This window comes from Mustela erminea, chromosome 7 (genome assembly GCF_009829155.1).
Source record: "Mustela erminea isolate mMusErm1 chromosome 7, mMusErm1.Pri, whole genome shotgun sequence".
NCBI lineage: Eukaryota > Metazoa > Chordata > Mammalia > Carnivora > Mustelidae > Mustela > Mustela erminea.
In genome coordinates this window covers 88990407-89016872 of record NC_045620.1, presented here as the reverse complement: position 1 = coordinate 89016872, position 26466 = coordinate 88990407, and the positions used below count along the sequence as shown (strand labels likewise).

General features: G+C 46.5%; 1 protein-coding gene across 2 annotated transcripts in view; it reads left to right on the top strand.

The window, feature by feature from the left end:
* The window catches only part of ADD2 (adducin 2), a 103827-nt gene that overhangs the window by 58811 nt on the left and 18550 nt on the right, over nucleotides 1-26466 (top strand). For both annotated transcript variants that reach the window (XM_032352387.1, XM_032352388.1), the window contains exons 3-10: nucleotides 3427-3645; nucleotides 5391-5529; nucleotides 12548-12699; nucleotides 13113-13193; nucleotides 15883-16032; nucleotides 17450-17593; nucleotides 20104-20202; nucleotides 24478-24651. In XM_032352387.1, coding sequence (XP_032208278.1) covers nucleotides 3463-3645; nucleotides 5391-5529; nucleotides 12548-12699; nucleotides 13113-13193; nucleotides 15883-16032; nucleotides 17450-17593; nucleotides 20104-20202; nucleotides 24478-24651 — 1122 coding nt within the window. In that variant the 5' untranslated portion in view covers nucleotides 3427-3462. The remainder of the gene's footprint in view (nucleotides 1-3426; nucleotides 3646-5390; nucleotides 5530-12547; nucleotides 12700-13112; nucleotides 13194-15882; nucleotides 16033-17449; nucleotides 17594-20103; nucleotides 20203-24477; nucleotides 24652-26466) is intronic.

The following is a 26466-nucleotide window of genomic DNA, read 5'->3' as shown; positions in this document are numbered from 1 at the left end:
GGCACTGTTTTAAGTACTTCACATACATTAACTCATCTACATCCTCACAACAGCCTAAAAAGGTAGCTAAATAGTTCAATCCCATTTTATACACAGGGAAACTGAGGCACAAGAGGTTAGTAACTCACCCAGCAAGACAACACAGTGGCATAGTTAAGATTGGAACTCACCGTCTTCTCGTTCCAGAGTCCATGCTTTTAACCATTAAGGCACACTGCACATAACGTTGGTCACCTATGCAACACTTTGGAAGGGAAGGAAGGAGCACAAAAGGATGCCCCTGGTTCACAGAGTCAAAGGGTGGGCCCCATTGTCATGATGAGGGTGTCAAGGCTTCCATTTTCTACCCCATTCCCATTGGAGCATCTGGAGTAACCATCTGGGGATAGGCTCTGAGAAGTGCAGGCAGGCCTAGGGTACATGTTGGTGTGGGCTCCCTGTCCAGCAGGACCTGGGCTTCTTTGTTCCTTGTGTTTCAGGGAGGGAAGTGCTACTTCAGGCCTTCACAGACCCATTCCTGGGAATGCAGCCATTCCCAGAGGAAGGAAAGAAGATTTAGGCTAGAAATAGAAAAGATTTAGGCTAGAAACATTCAGTACTGGGCTGTACTGGCCAAAATGACCCAAATCCCAGAGAAGCTGAGAGTTCAGGGGGCTCTGGAGCTGGTGGGACCTGGAGCCATGAGAACACAGGGCATTCATCCCCATGTGCATATCCATGGTACCCATTGGGAGATTGCTTGTTTTGTTTTTTTAAAATAACATCAAAGATCAGGACTACACAAGCGCTAAAGAGAATTTAAACAGGAAGGGCAGTGTCTCTGGAAAAATGTCTGCAGCGCTGTCTGCCCAGGAGAGTCTGGCTGGTGACTGCATGTCTGCCTAGCTCTGATGCATTGTCTTTGTCCTTGCTATCCCTCACCGCTGCTTATTATTGCAGGGATGAGGCTGGCCAAGAGCATGGTGGAGGTGAAATATTCTGAACTCACTCCATACACAGGGGCTTGGCTTGAACCTACAAGGCAAATGTCAGTAGGTCATGTGTGTTCTTTGAAGCTGCCCATTTTGGCATTTGGACTGAGGGGTGGGGAGACAAGGTTGTAGGAGGAAGGCCTCTTGCTCCAGGAAACCCAGATCCTCCATACTTCTGCATTCTCTACACGAATCTCTCTCTCTCCATATAGTGTAGAGCTGGAAGGGGCTCCAGAGTCTGTTCTGTTCACTCCCTCATTTAGAGATGGACAAAAGGAAACCCAAAGAGGAAAATTACCCACTGCCCAAGCCCATGAAGCTAGAGAATGACAGAGTGAGGGTGATACTGTAGACTCTGACCCTAGCCCAGAGCTAATTCCACTGGAAATATCCCTGATGGATTCAATCACTCTTTCTCCGCTTAGATGAAGAATCTGGCTTGAGTGTTGCTAGGTACAACTTCAACCATTCTAGCAACCTCTAAATCTGTTTCAAATCTTTCTTTAGAGATTTTTTTTTTTTTTTTTTAAGCTGCCACTTCCAGAAGATGCCTCCTCCATACTCTATCACTCACAGGCAAATATTTCATCTACAGGACCGGTAGGCATGGTGCTGGTTGGGAGACATTGGTGAGGGCATTCATAAGGAAATGATTAATTAGTGAAAGAATGAAGATGAGATGTCACAGTTTGGCAGACTTGCAAAAGCAGGTTGTGGTGTCATTTGGAGCACTCCTGCTGTCTCAGGTCAAGTGGCTGGTGGCAGGTGGTGACTGGCATTGGAGGATGGGGCCTGGACAGCCATGGGAAGTAGCAGTAGTGTTGGAAGATGAGGTTTGTGCCATCTTTGGCTGGCTTGCTAAATGGCCAACATCTGGAATGGATACCATCCAATACATGGTGCAACTATTAACATCTAGCCAGTGCTATTTCAACTCTGGCCGCCTGTTGGAATCACCCAGGGAGCTTTTAAAAATCATGATGTCTAGGTCACACCCTGGACTAATAACACTAAACTCCTTGGTATCAGTGTTTTTTAAAGTTCCCCAATGGATTGCAACATGCACCCAGGTTTAAGAACCACTGTTCTAGGTCAAGGGTTCAGGCTATTAGTTGAGGGACTCCGTACATGTGCCCTCCCTTGAGTGTGCTATTTGCTGTTCCCCAAAAGGGGAAAGATAGGAAGGAAGGAAGGAAAGAAGAAAGGAGGAAAGGAAAGGGAGAGAGGGGGAAGAGAGAGAGGAAAGCAAGGGAAGGGAAAGGAAGGAAAGGAGGAAGATATGGAGGGAAGGAGGAAAAATGAAAGAAGAGGGAAAGGAAGAAAGATCACCTGAGCGTTCGGGGCTGATGGGGTAGATTCCCACTGCTCCCACAACCTGGTGGTTCACCCACCTGCCTCACTCAGAGGCACTGTAAGTTGGAGGGTAGAATCCCTCCATGGAAGGAGGTCACAGCTCCATGACAACAAGACTATGCTTTACTGGCTGCCGGCAAGGCCTCTTGTATAATGAACTGCTGGCTGTAAGGAAGGTCAAGGTTTGGGCTAACCAAATGGGCCAAGGGGGAAGAACAGATGAGGACAAGGAGGCAGGAGTGCTCTCAGAGAACAAGAGAGTATTCCACATCCCCGTGGAATGCAAATGTGAGCTCACAGAGGTAAAGTGTGGGAGGGCAGGTTAAAGATGAAAGCCATGTGTCCCGAACCCCTGTAATGCTCTTTTGTTGGCATCTCTCTACTCGTGTTCAAAAGCTAATTCTTGTTCAGTCAAGGCACTTGCCTTTCTTTGCTGAGAAGGGGATCACACAGCAGGGAAAAGGCTAGGGCTTTGTCAGGCTGCCCTGGGTGTTGAAGGCTCATAACCCAGATTGGAGGGCCTAGTGGCCCTGACACACAAAAGGAGACTGGTGTGCCCAAAGCCCCACAGCTGGGAGGTAGAGGCTGGAGCAGCAGCCTGCTTCTTCAGGAGGGCTCCGTAGTAAGAGAAGACATTCCTTCATTCACATCAGGCCTTGGGGGAAAAAGCATGCTTGAGTAGAAAAAATAGGGGTCCCAGCCCAACTCTCTAGAGGCTGCCCTCGTCCTCGTTCCAGGGATCAGGTCTAGATCTAGTACATTAGTAAGTACTGATGCCCAGTACATAGCTTTACACTACGTAGATAGGCAGCACAGAGATGATCCAAAAGGTATGCAGGTCCTGCTTGCGGGGTGGCAGTGTAAGGGCGGCGGGTTGGCCCGGCAAGGGTAGTGGGCCCGCGTGCCTGTGCCCCATTTTCACTAGGTCGGATGGTGTGTTGGCGCCCCCTATCGACCAGCAGCCGCCGGCGCCCTGCCCTCCACACCGCCGCTCCGCTCACACCCTCCAGGGAAGAGCCGCGGGCCGCGCGAATCCCTCAAATCCAGCCCCTCCGCCGGAGGAAACTGTACAGGGACCGGCGCTCCCTCTTGCCTTCTCCGTAGGCTTCCAGGAGCGGATTGCAAGCCCACCAGGACAATGAGTGAAGAGACTGTCCCCGAGGCTGCCTCCCCGCCGCCCCCGCAGGGGCAGCAGTATGTGGACCGCTTTTCCGAGGACGACCCTGAGTACCTGCGCCTCCGCAGCCGCGCGGCGGACCTGCGGCAGGACTTCAACCTGATGGAGCAGAAGAAGCGCGTCACCATGATCCTGGAGAGCCCCGTGAGTGGGGTCCGCCCCAGGCGGGCGGGGGAGGAGGAGGGAGGGAGGCAGGGGAGCAGGCGGCGCCGCCCATTGGTCTGGCTGAACCTGAAAGATAAACAACCCCTCTTCACTTGCTCAGTGTTGCCGCAATTTTAAGCCGGCTGAGCAAGACGGGCCCTGCGCTGTAGGGGTTTCCTTCTCTCCTTGGGCACTCGTAGATGGCAAAAACCTGGTTTATGTGCAGGCGGTTTGGCTTGGTACTGGGAGGGGGTGGGTCCGAGAGACAGGAGTCCTGCCTCAGTTTCCAGGCTTCCCCAAATTTGTAACAATGAACTAACGGATATTCCTGTAAACCAGAGGGCAGCAGGGAGTGCCACGTGGAAGGCTTGGGGCCCCCGTTTTTGAACACCACAAAGAACTCACTGTTGGGGCTGTAAGGTTGACACGCATGGGGCAGAGGTGAAGAGGGTCTGGAAGCCCCAGGAGGTGATGCGAGTGAAGGATTCAGGGTGCTATGGGCCAGGGAAGGGAGGCAAGGCATGGCCCCAGACTTGAGGTCAGTTGGTACCTGCATGGCATGGAGACAGACCTCATCCTTGAGGCTAGTGGTGCTTTGAGAAGAACAAAGCATGGGCCCAATGGACCGCTGAAGTGGGAGGGTGATGTAGGCCCTGGGTGAGGAGAGGAAGAGCAGGGTGGAGGGAGGCAATGGGAGTGTGAGGCCAGTAGAGCTGGGGGGACCCTCAGGAAACAGTGATGATACTAGGGGCTGGGAAGCTCGGGATGGAGCTGGCATCTCCAGGTGCCTGCCAAGATGGGTTCTGCCTCGGTCCCCACTGGGCTTTGGAGAGACAGGACACGTAGGTGGGCCATGTGTGACTCTGTTTGAGAGCACACAGTGAATGCTCAGGCTTCACAGAGGACCACTGAGGTAATGCGCCTGAAGTCTCCGTGACAGGTGACGCTGTTTGAGGAGCCTGGAGGCATATGGCAGGGACTAAAATCTTTGGGATGATGGAGAAACTCCAGGGTGGGAGTAGGAGAGATGACAGGTGTGACAGAAGTGGCAGAGTTAGTACCAACCCAAGTTTGGGGCCTGAATGGGTAGGACTCTATTCTCAGGTAAGAAGTGGGACAAAAGGAGTTCATGTTTCTTCTGTCCTTTTATAGACTGACCAACACCTGGAACACCCCCCCCTCTCGTCCCCCCCCCCTTTCCTTCTCAGTGTTCCCTGCTGCCACCTGGTGGACAGGCATGCCTTATTTATGGTCTGAAAAGCCAGGCTTAGAGCAGTAGGACATAGAAGTGGAAGTGACAGGGAGGACAGGACATCCTTCAGTATCTGAGGAAACTGAGGTCCAGAAGGACCATAGGCATGGCTGATGGACAGGAAAGATAGCACACCTTTTCATCCAGTTCTGCTTTTTAAAGTGTCTCTTAATGACTAAAGTGAAGCCCTGCCATGTCTGATGGCCGGGGTTGGGGGGTTAGAAGTAGGAGGGACTTCTTGAGTATCACTTAGACCCAGGGAGGACCTGGAGTCTGGATTACTGCCCACAGGACATTTTTTTTGCTTCCCAAACAGCAGTTTGTGGAGACTCCTGAGGTCCCAGTGGAATTCCTAATGTCCTCTGAGGCCTAGGGATCCCATGTGTGGCCCTAGCCTCACTGACCCAGGGGATGGGTGGGCTCCTTCAAGAGGGGTCCTAAGTCTCCCCCATGAGACGCACTGGGGGTACCAGCACCGTGGGGCCTGCTTCAGTCTTTCAGAGAGGAGCTGGAAGGCCTGATCCAGGAACAGATGAAGAAGGGGAACAACTCCTCCAACATCTGGGCCCTGCGGCAGATCGCGGACTTCATGGCCAGCACCTCCCACGCAGTCTTCCCAACATCTTCCATGAGTACGTGGGGAGCTGGGGAGCTGCCAGGAGCAGAGGTGGAGGAAGTGAGGTGGGGAAGAGAGGGTTGGTTGCCAGGCTACGGAGTGAGTGGTGCAGCTGAGTTAGCCGACCTGGAGGAGCAGCCAAAGAGGCAACCTGGCTCTGCTTCTGATGCTGCTAGCTTTAAAGACCCACAGGGGAATTATTCCTGGTGCCCAGAAGTAGAAGGGGGATGCCGTCTTACGGGAAAACCTCTTTCTGGTTCTGTTGGGGGAGGGGACAGGATGACATGGTGTCACCATTCTGAGAGGCAGGGCAGCCTCTCTATGTGACTCTTCCTTCTCCCTTCACAAGTAGGTTAAAAAGAAGGGAGGAGCTTTGTAACTCCAAGTTTCTCACATGGCCTCTGCTTGAGGACCCAGGAGTGGAGAGTGCAAATTCTGCTCCCTGTTATTCTAGCTGTGGATACAGAACTGAAGGACAATCTCGTGTGCTAGCAGCAGCCCCTGACTCAAGCTGCTCTTTCCTCAGCCTCCTGGAGCCACTCCCTTGCAGATGGAGTCTTAGGGGTGGGAGGAGGCTGTTGAAGCCAGTATCTTGGTGCCCACAGGACAGGCCAACCTGACTCCATAGACAAGGACGCAAGTAACCAGGGCTGGACATGAAACCCTCTTCCTGGGTTCTCAAGTTCTGCCTACAACCTTGAAGAAACAAACATCACAAAACACTTTCCCGGGGCGCCTGGGAGGCTCAGTGGGTTAAGCCTCTGCCTTCGGGTCAGGTCATGATCTCAGGGTCCTGGGATCAAGCCCCATGTCCGGCTCTCTGCTCCCCAGCAAGGAGCCTGCTTCCCCCTTTTTCTCTGCCTGCCTCTCTGCCTATTGTGAACTTTCTCTCTCTCTCTCTCTCTGTGAAATAAATAAATAAAATCTTAAAAAAAAAACCCACTTTCCCTCAACAACATAAATACAGGATTATGATGAAAAATTCGGAAAATAATCAAGAAGGGGAAATTAAAATCAATGGCCTGTGTTCTTATAACTACAAACTGACTATTTTCAGTATTTTGGTGTATATCCTTCCAGCCTTTCTCTCTTAACATATATAAATTAGGAAAACAAAAATGGAATCGTATTATACATGCAAATTTGATAGCTTTAACATATCTTGACTAATTTCTCATGTAATAAAACTTGATTCTGTAATATTACATTTGGTGAGAGTACGCTATTCTGTGGTATGACTGAATATGCCATAGATTATTTTTACACTATTTCCCATTTTTAGACTTTTAAGTTGTTTACAACTTTTTGCTCTTATGAACAGTGCCAAAAACAAAAAAACAAAAAAACAAAAAAAAATTGCCATAAATCCTTTCATTTATTCTATGACCATTTTCTAAAGACAAATGACTGGAAGTAGAATGGCTGTATTAAAGTATTTGCGTGTTTTAAAGACGTTAACGCATAATGCCACATTACCCTGGAGAAAGATGGAACCAATTTACATTCCCACCAGCAATGCAGTGTAACGCCCGTTTCCTCCCCCTTGATCTGTAGTATGTTTTATACCATCCGTTTCGTCCTCCTGATTTGATAGGTGATAAATAGTCCTTTATCTGTGTTTAATGTGCATTTATTTGATCACTAGGATGTTGGATATATTTTCATATACATGCTGGGATGATTTTCTTTTTGTAGTAAATTGCCTGTCACAACAAATCCTTGCCAATTTTCCTACCCGCGTATTCTTTTCTTACGAATTTCCAAATCTTTATAAATTGGGACTATTTCCCTATTATCTGCCAGATATATTGCAGTTTTTCCCAGTTTCTCCTTTGCCTGTTTTGTTCGTGATGTTTTTGTCTTATAGAACTCTTTAATTTCCATGCAGCCGAATCCATTGTTACTTTCCTTTGTGTGTTCTTATTTTGATAGCACACTCAGAAACACCTTCCCCATGTTTTATCATCCCATGGGACAAATACCCTTAATTATTTTTAAAAATAACTTAAGAATTATTCTGTCAAGTCTCCCCTGCCCCTACCCCATACTCAAAAATTCCCTATGGGATTATATTAAATAAATAGATTAGTTTGGTGGAGAATTTATAAATTTACAATTTCATATATTTGAATATAAGCTTCATGGGGAAAAATATATTTGTATGTTTTGTTCACTGCTGTATCCTAGAATAGCATCTTGAACTTAGAAAAGTAGCTGGCACAGAGTAGGTATTTTTAAAACATTTGCATAAATGAATTTTAAGTCTGTTCAGAAACGATGTATGTCTTCTCTTTATTTGCTTTTTTTTTAGTGTCTATTAAAGAAGGTTGTAGTTCTTTTCTTATAGTCCCTACTAATTTCTTGTGAAGTTTGTTCTGGAAATTTTATGTAACTTTGTTATTTTAAATGATTTTTTTCTCCATTCAGTTTTCTTTCTGTTATAGCTGTCATCCAGGGAAAGTAGCTTCTTATAGAACTCTTAAATTCTAATAACTTCTCAGTTAATTCTCTTGGGTTTTGTATATAGAAAAATCACATAACCTGCAAATAGTGATAATTTTGAATCCTTCATTCCAACATTTACCCTTTGGTTTCTTTTTCCAGTTTTCTCACTGTATCCATTAGAACCCTCAGAACAATGCTTAGTAATAGATTAGAGAGTAATCATCCTTGTCTTGCTTCTGACTTTAATAGAAATCCTTTATCACAAGAGTTTGAGTTCATTATTGTGTTGAGGAAGTATCTTTTTATTCTAGTTCAATATGGGTTCTCAGAAACGGATGTTGAATTCTTATAAAATGCATTTGGGCATTTATTGATTTCTCTTTCTTTGAACTATTGATGTGATGAATTATGTTAATAGATTTCTGAACATTGAACTCTTTTTTCTTTCCTGAAATCAGTTATTCCTGCTCTTGATGCACTCTTTTGAAAATACGCTTCTAGATTTGATTTACTAGACTTTTTCAGGATTTGCATATTCATACATGAGATTGGTCAGAAATTTACTTTTTGGGCAGTCTTCATTTAATATTAGTTTTAAGGCTAAAATTTCATAAGATAAATCAAAGTGATCCTTATCCTTCTCTTTGTCCTGATGGAATTGAAATAAGATAGGAAGACTCTCTTCCTAGGAAGTTTATTACTCACTTATAAAGCCATCCATATCTGGAACATTTTTCATAACATTATTTTTCACAGTTTCATCAGGTTTCTAAAAAATTCATTTTGCTCTATCTTGAGTAAATTTTGATCATATGTTTTAAATAAAAAATCCATTTCATGGAGATTTTCAGAATTATTAAAGTGACTTACGATATTGTTTCTATCATTTAAACTTTCTGCTGTGAATGAGATGACATCCCATTTTTATTCCTGGTGTTGTGTATTCCCACTTTCTTTTATGGCCAATCCAGATGTTGGTTTATTCATAGATCTTCTCACATAAGCCAATTCTTGGATTTCTGTAATAGCTCTACTAATTTTCTAGTTTCCCAATTCATTGATCTTGTTTTTCTATTCATGAATTCTTTTCCATAACTTTTCTTTGGTTTATTTTGTTATTTTTATGTTTTCTAAAGCATAATAAAATAGATGCTTTATTTTCATATTTAATTCAATAACAAAGACATTTTAGGCTATGAATTTTTTTCTTCTGAGTGTTTCATCTTATCCCATGCATTTTGATATAGTATTTCCTTTATTGTTAATTTCTAGATAGTTTGCAGTTGCTGTTTTGATTTTATTTTTAATCTTAAAATTCTAAGATTTTATTTTTATTCTATTTTTATCTGGAAGTGTGTTTTCTCATTTCCAAGTGGTTGAATTTGCATTGTTTTAAGGGTTTGTTGATAATGTGTAGTTTGATTGCATTTTTTTTAGAAAATGGGGCCTATGTCTATGTTGGAGATTTATTGAGATTTTCTCTGTGGCCTAATAATATCATTTTTTAATGATATGTAGGTATAGACTCTATCTCCAAGGCATAGTACTTAATCTGTATCTTCATTTTTTTTATTTTGTAAAAAAAAAGTGTCATGTTGTCTTTTGCTGTATATTTAATTAATGTTCATTTCTCTTCATATTACTGGTAGCTTTTGCTTTATATCTCGACGAAATGTTATTCAAAGTGTAAATGTTCTTTATAGCTATAGCTTCATGATGGGTTATATGTTTAATTCATGTAAAATGACCTCCACAGTGGCCCTCCCAATCATGGCCCCTGCTGCCTGGCTTTGTCTAGGGAGCGTGTGCTTTTGCTCTGCCCCCTTTTTTGCTGCCAAGGATGAATATTCCAAAGGAATATGGCTTTCCCTGATTTCTACTTTGATAATATTATGACCTCTGTTTATTTTTTCTTTATATGCAACCTCTATTTATTTTCTTCTTTTTTCTCTGCTACAACAGAGAAATCTGAAACAGCAGGGGTTTTTGTTCCTTTGTAGGCAACCAACATTTTTTTGGGTAGATGTTTGTGCATTTTCCTCCCTTATCCATGTATTTCAGAAAAGTGCCAGGAAGCATGTAACTGTAGGCTTTTTCTCTTTATGGACTTTCCCCTGTGGAATGTAGTGAATCCTTATAATTTATTTACACAGGTCTGTTTTTGAGTACAGAAATTTTTTCTATTATGTGAATGCTGATAATTTGTATGCTGGCTCTCTGGTCTTGGTCTCCCAGAGGTATTCTATTCTCTCTCATCGTTTTCATGTCTCTGTCTTTATACTTTTTCTTTTAAAGAGAAATAGAGCTGACTGGCATTCCCTCTGCCTCACCGACCAGCACCCATCAGGAAGAAAGCTGGATACCTAGAAATCTGATTAGGGCATTTCCAGCGTATCCAAGTCAGGGAACGTGGAGAGGGGAAGTTCCAAGAGTCACGAGTTCAAGCGCAGATAGGCTGTTTATTTATTTATTTATTTTTTAAATCTTCTTATTTATTTTTTTTTAAGATTTTATTCATTTATTTGACAGAGAGAAATCACAAGTAGATGGAGAGGCAGGCAGAGAGAGAGAGAGGGAAGCAGGCTCCCCGCTGAGCAGAGAGCCCGATGCGGGACTCGATCCCAGGACCCCGAGATCATGACCTAAGCTGAAGGCAGCGGCTTAACCCACTGAGCCACCCAGGTGCCCCAGATAAGCTGTTTTTTGTCCAGCTCCATTTGCTTTAGAATTTTGTGGTTGTTTTGTGTTTTTATTTTGGTTTCTTTTTTACAATCACATATCCTTCAGTCTTAGCTTCCCTGGGGTCGGTTAGGGACTTTTCATCTCTTTCTGTGTTTCCTTAGGTCCCCTGAGTAAATTGACATGGTTAGATCTGAGTCATAAACCTGGCATTCAGTCATCTTAACTTTTGTGAGGCTGGTGAGAATAAGCAGTCTTTTTCTTGAAACCCTGCGAGCAGAGGCTCTGGGATACTTGTGGAGCCTTCTGGCCTCTTCCACTCTGGGTCTGTGGGTGGGGTAATCCTTACAGCAAAGCTCCACACTGTGGGGGAGGGGGACACTGATACAGGACGCAGAGGATGGGATGGCGTGTTTTTAGACCTAGTCTAGCCTCCTGGCCATCTCTGGGATTCCATAGTTAATTTGTAAGAGAAGGACTTACAGAAGTCTGAGTCTGAAGACCCTGCCAACAATAGCTCCCCCTGCCTGGCTTTGTCTGAGGGCTTATACTATGGACATGCCTTCCTTCTTGCTGTTAGGGATGAGGTAAAGAGGTAATTGCTTGTCTCGGGAATGTGCAGAGCACAGAAAGGGATCCCAGACTGGTCAAATCCAATGAGAAATTGTTGAATTTGGAATTTCGCCATTCTTTTTGCCAGTTCAGCTGAGCCTTTGGACCACTTCTTCCTCTGTCAGCTTTGGTTCCTGGACACATGCCCTGGAGGTATCCCTCCTCTGGTGGGCACAGGCTTTTGGGTGCATATTCCTGACATGGGTGTTTTGAGGTCTGCTCTGCTTGCCTTACGTAACCCCAACAGTACCAGGTCACCCTTCACCTTTGCAGACCATCTCATCATTTTGACTAATGGCAAACCTGATGCAGGACAGAGATCACAGTGTGTAGTAACGAGTTTATTGAGATGACGGAAGCTTCTAAAGGGCCTTTAATCCATTAAAGTTTTTAGTGGGATGCTGGGAGAGGCAGTGTGAGGAGACATCATTTTAAGCCAAAACCTTTTCCTATTGATTCTTTTATTGGTTTCTAGACACCGACTAATTGGAAGTCTTGGGGCTCAGCCAGATGCCCTCTTATGCCTTCTAGAGGCACACAGGGAATGGTCATCATTTTTAATGGGACGGACTGGGCACCACCTCTTAGACTCCTTACAGACCCTGTAGATAAGACCATCCAGCCCTCTAGGCCCATTTCCAACTCCCTTCCATATCTCCCATTCCCACAAAGAACCATAAATAACCAAGGGACTGCACATCCAGAGGGGAGCAGATATGGCCCACATGAAGCCTGAAACCCTTCAGCTAGCCACAGTGACTTTTGGAAGTTTATGACTTGTCAGAAGAAGTTGACGAATTTACTTCCTGGCTGACTCAGCTTTATAATTTGCCCTGTTTCCAAAGCAGAAGAAAAGTTATATTACATGGTATAGTTTAAAACAATAAACAATAGCACATCTGATGATTAGCATCTCCTTCATCAAAACTAGCGATGAAATATACCTATATTTCCACTCAGAAACTTATTCTTGCTTTTGTTCAATGTCCATCTTTAGGATTTATTGTGAGCTTGGCATCCCGAGACATCTTCATTCTGTGGTTTGAATCTTGCCATGATTTTTGACCAAAAGCAATGCCATGAATAAGCAGAAGTCTTCCTTGGGCACAACTATCCATTCTGTGGATTTTCTCCCCCTGGATGAGGGTCAAAGAGTATTTAATTCCCTGCCAATGGAAGTCTCTTGTGCAGGTGTAGCGCCAGTGAGAATGTAGAGGGGACTAGGGCGAAGAAGGAAGGGGGGCAGACAGCAGCCCTGACCCTGAAAGCTGTGCTGTCCCCACCCTGTTTCTCTGCAGACTTCTCCATGATGACACCCATCAATGACCTCCACACAGCTGACTACTTGAATCTGGCCAAGCGCGAGCGGAGCATGCGGTGCAAGATCAGCAGCGTTTATCGTCTCCTAGACCTCTACGGCTGGGCCCAGCTGAGCGACACCTACGTCACAGTGAGCAGAGTGTCTTGGGGTGGGGGGGGGTGCTGTGTGTGGCCCTGAAAAAATCCCAAAGGGGAGCTCCTGCCTGTAGGCACGGCCATGCACTGAGCCCTTCCAGCGTTTCTAACCACTGTGGTCACCTGAAATCAACAAGCTTCCCATGGCCACTTCCCTGGAGCAGGAGCTAGGAAATCCTGGATCCTATTTCCAGGGCTACCCTTGATCATTGGAGATTCCTCTTATAGGTCCATTGCTCCAGTTCTAAATAAAGGCCAGGTCCTTTTCATCTCTCAGGTGCTGGGGAGAGATAAGGGTTCTTGGGAGTTTTAGGTACAGTGGATTGAGGGGAAGAAGGGATTCATGCAGAGGGTCCTTGGAAATGACCCCACTGTCTCCTTGCCACTGAGAACATGTCTTCCTTTCAGCTGAGAGTCAACAAGGAGCAGGATCACTTCCTGATTAGCCCCAAGGGAGTTTCTTGCAGTGAAGTCACCGCATCCAGTCTGGTAACTATAGTCTATCCTCTCGCTGCCCATTGCTTCTTGAAATGACAACAACCTACAGTGACAGGTCATCTACAGACTAGCCATTGCTGTCCTGTCCCTCATGGAGCTTGTGGTCTGGTGGGGGTAGAGAAGACACACAGCCCCAAAGCAGGATTCCCAGAGCACAACGCAACCATGAGACCAGATATGGGCGCAGGCAGCCAGTGCAATAGGAGGGAGGAGGGGGAGGAGATGGGCCTGCGGTCCTCTGTGCCTGCGATTGGTCCCCAAAGCCTGGGAATGGGGAGGCCTTCCTAGTTTGGGGAATATATTAAAACAACAGCTACCACTTTGTCTCAAAGCAGTGCAAGACTGGCTTAGTGCTGTACCATTAGCAATAGCTTCCAGGACCCCTTTTGGTTCTCTTGCTCCTTTTAGGTATAGTAGGAAGAAACTTCTAGAAGTTGGTCTTAATCAGCAAAGATTCCTGGGTGGGAAGAGGAAAACAGTAGAAAGGACGGTCTTACAAGCAGAAGAGGCCCAGGGATCTTACATGTGTGGGCTGCAGCTGCTGTGCCGTTCGCCTGAGGGCAGAGGGTGCCACCTCAGGGCCTCTCTGCCAGGCTTGAGACAGTGGAGTCTAGGTATGCAATTAAAAGAGTCATCTGACAAAGTGACAGAATATCTAGGCAGGGTAGGACCTTGAGGGCTGCCAAAACCCCTTTACAGGCAGGAGAGGACGCTGGTGTCCAGGGAGGTAAGTGACTTGCACAGGGCCACCTAAGGAGGTCATGGCCAAGCCACATTAGGGTCAAGGAAGCACAGGCTCTGCCTTAAAGGCATTTGTGACTAATTGGAGAGGCAGGCAAGACAATGATTAAACTCAGTGAAGAAGGCTCCCATATAGCAGGAAAGATGGAGAGCCCAGAAAAGGTGCAAGGGGCAAGGGAGGAACATCTGGGTTGACCTGATGGTGAAGGAGCTAAGTCCCCAGGGGCCCACAGGAGAAGCAGATTTAGACCAGGACTGTAGGGAGAGACTGGGCAGAGAGAACCGTGTCCTCAGCAGGAGGAGGACAGTTTGCACAAAGCCAGGCACATGCCACATCCTGGTGCACTTGGGAGGACAGTGAGAGACTGTGTCTGGCTCACGTATTCAGAGTCTGGAAGTGAGGCTGAGAGGGGCATGGGGACCAGATGATACGTGGCCCTAAGAGCATTGTTACGGTGCTTTGGCTTTGCTCTGCTGGACATGCAGAGCCACTGAAGCACTGTAAGCAGGTGAGTCACACACACACACACACACACACGCGCACACAAATGTGTGACTGCTAGCCATGACACATACTAGCTCCTTGGCTTCAAGAGCAGGTTATAAGACCAGTGACTAGTTTCTACCTGTCCTTTAAGATCTAGCTTTTGGGTGATTGGTAAATGGGTGTTTATCATACTATTATCTTTACTTTTGTGTATGATGCTTAAAAATTCAAAATAAAGAACAAAAAACCCCAAAAAGTTTCAGTTTAGGTGTTACTCTCTGGGAATGTTTCTCGGATCCCCCTCTTTTACTGGGATCAAAGACTCCTCCCATCTGCTCCTAGAGAAGTCTGTGATTCACTCTTTTCTAGCATCTCTACCCAAAGTGTGTTCTGTGGACCAGCAGCATGGGTATCACTTGGGAACTTGTCAGAATTGCAGACTCCTGGGTCACATTCTTGGCCTGTTGAATCAGAATGTGAAAGGTTTTTTTTTTTTTAATTTAAATTTTAGTTAGTTAAAATACAGTGCAATATTGGTTTCAGGAGGAGAATTCAGTGATCCATCACTTACATACAACACCCAGTGCTTGTCACAACAAGTGCTTTTCTAATTCCCATCACCCATCTAGCCCTTCCCACACCCACATCCTTCCATCAACATGCAGTTTATACTCTGTTGTTAAGAATCCCTCACTCCTTTTTTCCCCTTCCCATATTTCATCTGTTTTCTTTCTTAAATTCCACATGTGAGTGAGATCCTATGGTATTTGTCTTTCTCTGACTGACTTGTTTCATTTAGCATAATACACTCTAGCTCCATCCATGTCATTGCAACTGGCAAGATTCATTCTTTTTGATGGCTGAGTAATATTCCTGTGTGTGTGTGTGTGTGTGTGTGTGTGTGTGTACGTACACATCTGGTGGTGGTTCTGGCTGGCCCCCGACATAGTAAGGCAGTGGTGTTCACACACACACACACACACACGTGCGTGCACACACACACACACTCTCTCTCTTCGCATCTTTATCTATGCATCAGTCAATGGACATTTGCGCTGTCTCCATAGTTTGGCTATCATGCCCCTTCAAATCTGTATTTTTGTATCCTTTGGGTAAATGTCTAGTAGTGCAATTGCTAGATCGTAGGTTAGTTCTAGTTTTAACTTTCGGAGGAACCTCCATACTGTTCTTCAGGGTGACCACCCCAGTTTGCAGAGAATCTGCATTTTGACTGGATCTCCAGGTGATTCTTACACCCAGTCAAGTTTGAGAAACTCCACTCTAGCGTTTTCCCTGCTGAATTATACTCAGCCAACTCTCCTGTTAGCCTGCTCCTCAGTCCTGGAGGCAGTGGGTATGGCATACCTCCTGGGAGAGTCCTGAGTGCACCGGCCCTGTCTGCCCCCTGCCCTGTCCCCACCCTGTGCCTCTGAGTTTCTCTTCCCCGTCCAGATCAAGGTGAACATCCTGGGAGAGGTGGTGGAGAAGGGCAGCAGCTGCTTCCCCGTGGATACCACGGGCTTCTGTCTGCACTCGGCGATCTACGCAGCCAGACCAGATGTGCGCTGTGTCATCCATCTGCACACACCAGCCACTGCCGCCGTGAGTGTCCGCTCCAAGACCAGCATTTCTGTCCCCAAGGCTGGCAGCAGGCCCATGCTGCCCGCTTCTCTGAGGGGCTCCCTGACGAAAGACTTAAGCCTCCCCAAGCTAGTGTCAATCTCCTTATTTAAAACAGTTCTGGAAAGTTTTCCTGGAACTCAGGACAAGGTGAGGAGGGGAAACATCCAGTGTGGTCACCCTAATCCTCCCCACTTTTCTAAGCACAGAAGTCTTCATCTGGGGACATGAGGCAAAGATATGCAGTGTTTGTTCTACTGTGCCCCCCTCCCCCCACTACATACACTCACAAATCCCACTTACCCAAGTGACAGCACCTCTTATGTTTCCACTCAGTCCAGTCCCTCCAGACCGAGGGCTGGCACCTGCCCCAACCCCCACCCCCAGCCCAGGCTCTGATGAGGAGAGAGCTTGATAAAACATAAGATGGTGGGAACCTGGACTTGTCCACTTTTCATAGCCCAGGTTAGGCTGCAAGCTGAGGACAGGAGCAAGGAAAACTCAGAGAGAATAGAAGGAATACCTTCAAGGATCAGGTTGTCCCCTCAGAGGCTCTGGTAATTTCTCCATGTGTACCTAAAGCACTGTAATGTCACTTAGAAAGGCAAGAACCAAGCAGGTCTGGGTGTCCTCTCAACCTTCAATCCCTCTTACTGACTTCCAGGCCTTACCCCTGCACAAGCAGAGTGGACTCCTCATTGGCCCAGGGTTCTTCTGCGAAGCACACCAGTTACGGGCACTCAGATTTTCCAGAATTTGGGCCAAGACTGAGTGACATGTTTGTGCTGAGTATCCATTTCTGCAGAGCCCTGGCTTACTCATGGGGCAGAATAAGGGCACAAAAGCCAGAGGCTCTCCTAAACCTCTCCATGTTCCTTGCTTTTAATAAAAGGCAGGGTATGGAGCATGGATTTTAACCCGATTCCCTGGCACTCTTGTTGCCCTGTCACTAGTCATAGGGGGCCTCTCAATGGGCCTCCCTCTTTCCGCACTGACCTCAAGGCTGAGGATTTCCACCAGCTCACCCCAGAGGCCCCTAGACCCTGCTTCACTCCAGCCTGGTGCTAGGTAGCCCCACTATCCCCAACCTCTTCCCAGAGTCCTAGGACAAGAGAAAAGCAGGGGGGTAGCTTTCTCAAAGGCACTTTTGGTAGCAATTTTAGAGAGAGGTATATTGATGTAGCTGCTGTCAAAATGGTGATGGAAAGACATCAGAGGAAGCAGACAGAAAGCCAGAGCCCAGCCAGGTGCAGCAGAGTCAAAGGGCAGTGCCTTTCTTGAGGGCTGGCTCCCAAGCCCACTGGTCCCCAGAGGAGAGCCTGGCTGTGCCCCTCTGAGGAAAGGGCGGAGACGGAATGGGGGAGCTGCAGGTGCTGACACTTCCATTGTCTCACTAAAGGTGTCGGCTATGAAGTGCGGCCTCCTGCCTGTCTCCCACAACGCCCTGCTAGTGGGGGACATGGCCTATTATGACTTCAATGGTGGGATGGAGCAGGAAGCGGATCGAATCAGCCTGCAGAAGTGCCTTGGACCCACCTGCAAGGTTTGCTCAGCTGTTGTGGGAATACACTCGGGTGGGCTTGCCCAAAGCCTACATCATGACTGACACGTGTTCAGCGGACGATGTGTAGAAGTTGCACGTAAACAAAAAAGTGAAATGAAATTCTTTATCCAATTATCCTGAGATTTTGGCACGCATTCCACAAGCATTCACGTATCTTTAGCAAACTAAGAACATAAAATGATTTTCCTTTTTTCCCTTAGTAATATCAAGTAAACACCTTTGCATATTATTAAATATTTTCTAAATCATTGTTTTAAGATTTTATATATTTATTTGACAGACAGAGATCACAAGCAGGCAGAGGGAGAGGAGGAAGCAGGCTCGCTGCTGAGCAGAGACCCCAATGCAGGGCTCAATCCCAGCACCCTGGGATCATGACCTGAGCCGAAGGCAGAGGCTTTAACCCACTGAGCCACCCAGGTGCCCCTAAATCACTATTTAAAATCATTAGATTATATCTCATCATATAAATGGCTGTGTCACCATTTACCTTAACAGTCCTCTGTGATTGGACATTGGAAGGTTCCTTGATATAAACAACACAGGATGAAAACCCTCTTAGCTGAATCTCTGTAAGTGCTTGAGATCATTTCCTTGGGATACATTCCTAGGGATACACATTTTAGAACTCTTACTTCCTATAGGCACATTGCCCTCTCCTCCCCCAGAGTCTAGTTATAAGAATGCTGCTTCCCTGCAGTCTCCCCAAACTTGAGTATTACCACTCTTTTTTTCTTTTTAAAAGATTTTATTTATTTATTTGACAGACAGAGATCACATGAAGACAGAGAGGCAGGCGGGTGGGGGGGTGAGGAGCAGGCTCCCTGCTGAGCAGAGAGCCCGATGTGGGACTCGATCCCAGGACCCTGAGATCATGACCTGAGCCGAAGGCAGAAGCTTAACCCACTGAGCCACCCAGGCACCCCACCACTTTTTTTTTTCTTTTGCTAACTTGATATAGAAAAACAGAATCTCGTATTGTTTGGCTTAAATCTAAAGACTTATTTCTTCACAGCACATCATTAGGGGTAGGCAGCTTCGTATGGGAATTTCCTAAGCTGAGCTTAGGTTGAAGGACACTTGACTCTGTTCTCGAAAGGCACTCACTGCCTGAGTCATTTCCAGTATGGGAGCCTCCGCCTTCCCATCTCTGACACAGAGGAGAAACCCTGCCACTCTCTCCCACATTCCCTAAAGCCTCATTAGTAGTGCCCGGAGAGGGAGGAGATGTTCACATCTGCGAAATGCTATAAGAATTTCAGAGATGGGGCATTTGCTATCTGCAAAATCTTTTTAGGCCAGAGTCCTCATCTCTTTCCATATCTCTGGCACTTGAGAGGAAAAACCTCCAGCTATTTCAGCGCGAAATGATGAGATGATTAGGCCAGCAGGCCTCAGCCAGGTCTGCAAGGACACCTCCCGCATGTGGATCTGTGTCCCTGAGGCTGGAAAGGCATCATCTGGTTTCAGGGAGTTCATGAGGATAAGACCAATCAAGAAAACAGTTTCTGATCTGAATTTTGGGGAGTCCGGCTCTTGGTATAAATTCATTTCTGCTTCTTTCCCTTTTGTCTGCCTGTTCCTGGCAGAGTCACAAACATTGCACCAACAGTGAGAACACCTGGGTTCTAGTTCTGATTCTGCCCCTGATTAGCTGGGAGCCTTTTGATTTCTTTAGGCTTCTGTTTCCTCTTCTGAAAAACCAGAGAGTTGGAGTAGAAGGTCACTATTACCTCCTTCACAGAGATGTAGGATTTTAGAGCTACTGGGGCCTCACTGAGCTCATGGAGAGGAGACGTGAGGTCCAGAGAGCTGACATGACTCACCTGTCTCTGCAGGGCCACCCCGCAGAGAGCCATCCTCTGGGGTTTGATTTCCAAGCCAACTAAGTCACAGGAGCCAGAGCTGCTTTTGAGGTTAGACCCTTCTATTGGACTTGAAGTAATTTCATTCACTTTAACACAGACACCAGTTTTTCAGACTTCGAAGTTCTCCAAGGCCTAAAAATCCAGGTATAGCCCAAAGAAATCCACCAAGCTCTCTAGTCTCTGTTTTAAAAAGCATCTTCTAGGGGCACGTGGGTGGCTCAGTCATTAAGTGGCTGCCTTCTGCTCAGTTCATGATCCTGAACTGATCCTGGGATGGAGTCCTCCATTGGGCTCCCTGCTCTGCGGGAAGCCTGCTTCTCCCTCTCCCATTCCCCTTGCTTGTGTTCCCTCTCTCACCGTGTCCCTCTCTGTCAAATAAAAAAAATCTTTAAAAAATAAATTAATAAAATTAAAAGCATCTTCTATTTGTTAGGGACATTGCTTAGGGTTAGCATCACATGTGGAGTAGCACTGGGGTGTTTGTATGGGAAGAATGAACAAGGAGTTGAGGGCATGCTTTGGGAGTGGATATGGAAACTGATCTGGAGTAAATGAAAGATCTCTCCTTCTTCACTAGTTTAAGCAGCTTGGAGTTTTAATTGGCCATTTGCTCCTCTGCAGATCCTGGTGCTAAGAAACCATGGAGTGGTTGCTCTAGGTGACACCGTGGAGGAGGCGTTTTATAAGATCTTCCACCTGCAGGCTGCGTGTGAGATACAGGTGAGCAAGCTCCCCTGGGGAGGGGGCCCTGGTGTGGCTCTGGCGGAGGCCCCACCGGCCATGATTTAAGGAGTCCTGGGAGCCAACCATCTAAAAGCCTTGCCCTATTTCTCTGCCTTGGCACCACCTTATCCTTCTAAAGATTCACACTTATAATCAGTTTTGTAACTTTAAAATAGTCATCACTGTTGCCTAACAACCAGTACCCTCCTCTTGGGGGGCAGTGTCTGGAACAGGGAGCTCCCCAGGTTCATCAGTCGGAGCGTATGAGAAATTGTAATAGGGCATATAACAGTTCTTACCATTAAGTATTACCTGGGGTATAACTGTTACATCTAGCTATGCCAGGTAGACACCACGTCATAGGTTGGTCTTTTCTTTCTTTTTGTCTGGAGGGTGTAGTTTGCAAAGACCATGAACATGGTCTGGCCCAGACTGGGGTGAAGTTACACATGGCAACCCTGAACACCAGGGAACCCCCAGCATAACATCCAGGGAGCCCGTCAGGAGGTTCTCCTAACTAGTCGGGGATGGGGTGGTGGATGGGTGGGGATTGTCAGCAGCCATGGGACCCCTAAAGAAAAGCAATAGGAAAACACAAATCCTATAGTTTTGCCAGATAACAAGGGGGTGTTATATAAGCCAAACACATGCCCCCTTCAGTGTGGCAAGCTGGCAGGGGTGAGTAAGGGAGTCTTGCCAGCTGAAGGCACTCACCATCCTTCCCAACTCTGGAATGTGTCCTCGGGTCAGGGAATTGCTTTCTACAGTCTATGTTTCCTCAGCTGGATATCAGGGGCCTATGGGGTCCTTGTGAGGTTGGGGCCTTTCAAATAAAGAGAGGTGATGCTGATGGTATTTTTAGGACTCAGTTGACAGAAGGGAAAGCTGAGTGCTCCAGGATGAGTCAGTCCTTTGCAAGGTCCTTGGGTGTCCTGTCTGCCCTCTCCTGGCTGGTCTGGGCAGAGCAGTGCCCCAGGCGGAAGGCCTGCCTTTGTCTTAGGAATTGTAGGACAGGGGAAAGATTGGGATAATCCCAGAGGCATTGCTAGTAGAGGTTCTGCAATTCCCAAGGAATGAGAATTCTGCAAGTGGCACCTTTCTCAATAGTTTTTAAATGAGTATGTTGAGAGGACAGTTGTTAAGACAATGATGAAGAGGTGTTAGAAGTGAGATGAGACTGCCCCGTCCCCCCAGACAGCAGTGGTCAGAACAGAAGGGAAAACCAGGATCAAAGCAGTTCCTTTCTGAGGCAGCAGCCTCCCTGCCCCAACCGAAGGTGGGCCCTGAACTCTTAACCCTGACTGATGTTAGAACCTGGCAGACTCTTTCTTTCCCCCATATCTGCGCTCTAATGAGTCCCCCCATCTTCCTTCTAAAGAAGAGGTTTCCATGAGAAAATAGTTCTTATAGCTTTGCAAAGACAGCATGGCCTGAAAATGAATGGTAAGAGATGGCCCTGCCTCCCACCCGCCCCGCCCCCGTGTTGGGGCGGGGCGGTGGGGGGGGACGCTCTACACTGAGAAATGGCCTCTATACTGTTTAACCAAAGGCAGGATGGCCGTCTAGCAGCTGCGGAGATGAAAGCACAGAGCTGCCAGGCACCGGCCCCGACAGCCCCAGCGGCTTCTCTTGGCCCTGCCTGCTGTCACTTTGTTTTCAGTCAGGACTCATTCCATGGGACCTTGTTAAAGTGCATCAGGCAATGGAAGCAAATAACCCCCAGAAAAGCACCCATGGCTCTTTTCAGCTTCAGGGAGGCTTCTAGAGAGAGAAAGGAAGCTGGAGCGTGTAGGAGCAGAACAGGCTAGATTAGACCAGAGGTGTAGGTGGTTTAGGGCATGGGTGACCCCAGGGGCTAGCAGTCTGCAGATGCTGTTGGGATGGCAGCCCCTGGCCAGCTCATTTCTGCTTGAACAGTCCCCACGGACGTTCTGTTTCCGTCGTGGGCCTCCTTTTCTCCCTCAGTGACCTTGACCAACAAGCAAACGTGGCTGTGGTCATTTTAGTCGTTCAAGGCTAAGAGCCTAGTCCGTTCTCCTGGGGACAGTGTTCTCATCTCTCTCCAGCAGTCTGGGGTTCTAGGAAACTGGGTCACCCCAGCTGAGAGAGGCAGCTCCCTGCTCTGCTTATAGAGCAAACTTGCTCAGGCAATTCTTCTCCATCTGCTCCCCATCGCCATGGAAACTGATGGGGGAAGAGGGAGGTAGGAGGAGGCCCAGCTCTTGTAAGGATGTGGGCAGTTCTCTCCTCCGTGAATAACTAGTCCCCTGGGCACATCGTTTCTTTCATAGTAAAACCTCGGCATATATTGATCATAAACACTGACGTGCCACTCTCAGCACCAGGTGTTTTATAATTATCACCCTCCGTAATGCTCATAAGGTAGATACTACTATTTTTTTCATTTTACAGATGAGAAAACAGGCACAGAGAGGGTAAATAGCTGCCCCAGGCCACACAGCAAGTGTCAGTGCCAGGATTCAAACCCAGGCAGCCTGTGTCCAAGTCCATGTTCTTAAACACTACACTGCACTGCCTGGTGGGAGGTGGGGGGGAGATGAGGGTCTGCGGGAAAGATCAGCTGACAGTCAGCACTCCAAGTCAGGATTCCAGGGTCCCAAGCCCTGCCTTGGCTAGATGAGGGTCTGGGATGAACAAGGTAATGGATCTTACAGCTGGGATTCACTGCCATTGAGAGTGCATTCCCTTTGAGAGTGCATTCCCTTTGGAGTACGCGGGACTTCGGCATGAGAAAACATGGCAACGGAGGCCCAAACCGGAATTAGTGAACGAACATAGCAAAAAGGTGGATTTGCACTCTGTAATCTGTATCAACTCACCGTAACCCTTCTAACCTTTTGACACAGTGTAGTAGGCTGCCTCACTAAGCGTGCAGCTGGCTATCTTCCAGGGATACTGGACAAGGACCCTTAGCTTTGGTAGGAGGATGACATCAGTGACTATTCAAGTCTCCACCTTTGCCAGATAAAAATGCAGCCCAAATGAGTGTTCTTGCTTCCACCTCTTCACAGTGTGACAGGGATCACCTTGCAAAGGTGGCCTGGCTGACCTCCAGGAAGCCTTATAGGAGCCGTTTGTTACACTGGTGGATCTAACGTGCTCTGGGGGTGTGTGACGGGTCCTCACGGGCTCATAGATGCATGTTGGCCAGCAAGCTCAATTGCATCCTTTCCTTTTCAATAAAAACGGGAACACTGGAAGTTTATATAATCAAATCCTTCTCCTGCAGTAAGTAGGCTTACAGGAGATATCAAATATTAATCTGATTGCAGCACAGGACACCTGGCTCCCTGCTGAGAAGACTCGGAAACCACGTTCTCTCCCTCTTGCTGGTCTCACCCTGGATGCCAAATCATAACCAATTATATCTGAGTAGACAGAAGGTACCATTAGATGGGTATGGAATTAGAAAATAAGGAGATTAATTAGATTAATAAATGTTTTCTAGGATCATTCTAAAATCACCTGCTGTACACACACACAACTCTTGTCCTAATACTCAGCTCATCGCCGGCAGCCACTTGTTATGTCCCCTTGCTGTGGAGCCCAGACAGTGGGGCAAACGCTCCAAGAGCACCAGTGAAGCCTCTTGACCCTCCACAGGGCCTGGCTGTGTATTCCCACCCCTTCAGGTGTCTCCTTCCTCTGGGTTTCCTCAACTGAGCATACCACTGTGGAAGATGAGCTCTGCCTTTAGCCCAGCTCATTCGGGCCATCAGGCTACTCTCTTGTTTTATTGGCCAAGGAGCCAGCCTATTTCTTTCAAGTGACTTTTTGCTTTAAAAAAAAAAAAAAAAAAAAAAGCAAGGGGAGATATTTCAAACTCACAGAAATATGCAGAAGAATAATAACACCCACTACCCACCACTCAGATTCAAAAAGTAAAAGCCTTTTTACTTATTACTGACAAGAATTGAAAATTAAAGTCCCCTTTGGAGCTCTTTCTGACTGTACTCCCCACCCTCCCCAGAAATAATCACAAACTGAGGTTGGTCAGTATCCCAGGTAATTTTTCAGCCCTCTGTATTGCTTTATTCCTAAGGTTTAACACTTGTTCTTCCTCATCTTCTATAGTTTCTACGAACTAACATGAGGAAAAAACAGCAAAGACCTCTTTCCCTGAAAGTGGGTTCATGTCCAGTAACTTTGGTGTAGCTTTTCCCCTGGGCAGGAAAAAGCCAAATACAGCTCACATTTCTGGATATGTGTCCACGCACACACATACTGAGGTCCTTCTGCTCTTCACTGTAGGTCTCTGCCCTGTCCGGCGCTGGGGGAGTGGACAACCTCATCCTCCTGGAAGAGAAGCACCGACCCCATCAAGTGGGCTCCGTGCAGTGGGCAGGGAGCACCTTCGGGCCCATGCAGAAGAACCGGCTGGGGGAGCACGAGTTTGAGGCCCTCATGAGGATGCTGGACAACCTGGTGGGTCTCCTGCCATTGCCCTTCCCAGCTAGTTGGTTGAGACTAAGTGCCCTGGAACCAGTCAGGGGGGACACAGTACGTGGGCATGAGAACAGCATCAGGGTGAAGTTGTTAAAGCCTCATTGATTGGCAAGTGTCTCAGAATTTGTGGTCATTCTACAAGTAGTTGAGTTTTCTTAAATGATGGCCTTCACCGCCCCTGTTCTAAAGGCTGTCGATGACATCTTATATTGTGGCTCAGTTCACTCTTTAATAGTTAGTTCTGCCTTTGTTATCTCGTGACTTTAATATAGAAACCACATAATACTCTAATTTCCTTATTCTGATGAGCAGCATTCGAACAACACCCTGTCGTAATGACTGAATGAATCAATCATGTAAGGAGTTAACTGGTATGTGTCTAGGTGGGCTTTAAATGATACAAAATCTTGGGGCACCTGGGTGGCTCAGTGGGTTAAAGCCTCTGCCTTCAGCTAGGATCATGGTCCCAGGGTCCTGGAATCCAGCCCCGCATCAGACTCTCTGCTCAGCAGGGAGCCTGCTTCCTCCCTCTCTCTCTCTGTCTGCCTCTCTGCCTACTTGTGATCTGTCTGTCAAATAAATAAATAAAATCTTAAAAAAAAAAAAGGATACAAAATCTAACATTTTCGTTGATAATATGACATATAGACAGTTGGAGAACAAAAAGAAAGCATGCACGATGAGAAGCTAGTTGCAGGAAGAGATCATAACTTCTTTGATTGCTCAGAGAAGTGAAGATGAAACCTATCCTTGGACCATTTCTATATCTGATTTATGTTCCCTTCCTCACTGCTACTACCTTGGACCCTCTTTATTGTGTCCAGGTCATTGCAATAGTTAATCTTTTTCTCCTTACCTCCAGTCCCTCCAAACCATCCCTATCTTATTACTAGGCTGACTGTGAGGGTCATAGATTATTTTTCAAATAATGAAAAACACAACCCACCTTGAAGATACAGTTCTCCTTAAGACTCATGTGCCAAGTAACCCATGCCTAAAAGCACCAGTGCCAGACAGTTTCATATGGGAATTCTTTCAAATCTTTAAGAAGACAGACAAACAAAAAGACCCCTTTTTAAAAAGATTGTATTTATTTATTTGAGAGAGAGAGAGAGTGCACAAGCAGGGGGAGCAGCAGGCAGAGGAAGAAGGAGAATCAGGCTCCCCACTGAATAGGAGCCTGAGGTAGGGCTTGATCCCAGGACTCCAGGATCATGACCTGAGCCAAAGGCAGGTATTTAACCAACTGAGGCACCCAGGCACCCAAGATACAGACAATTCTTATGCCATTTAAATTGTTTCAGAGAGTGAAAGTGGGACATGAAACCGTAATAATTATAACACATTCAGACCAATCTTGCTTTGAGTTGATAAAAAGTGCTACATGAAAGCTAGCAGGTAGTATCCTGCATAACATTAGAGTAATAATACATAAAAACCAAGTGAAGGCTCATTCCTAGTATTCAAGGATGGTTTAATATTATAAATCTTTTAAATATATTTCATGATATTAGTGCATCCAAGGACCTTTTGGCCATTAATAAATATCAAAAATCATTTGATAAAAAGGTAGTATCACTTTATACAAATAATAGCTGTTAAGAGAGGAGAAGACTTATTTGACATGATTAAAATTATATTTTTCTCAAAACAAGAGTCAATATCCTGGTAAAACACTAGAAGAATTTCCATTACATTTTTAAATAAAACAAGTGATTCTTGCTGTCCAAACTTTTATTACTGTTCTGGAATAACACTGGAACTCAATCTAAAGTGGTGAGGTATAAAAACAAA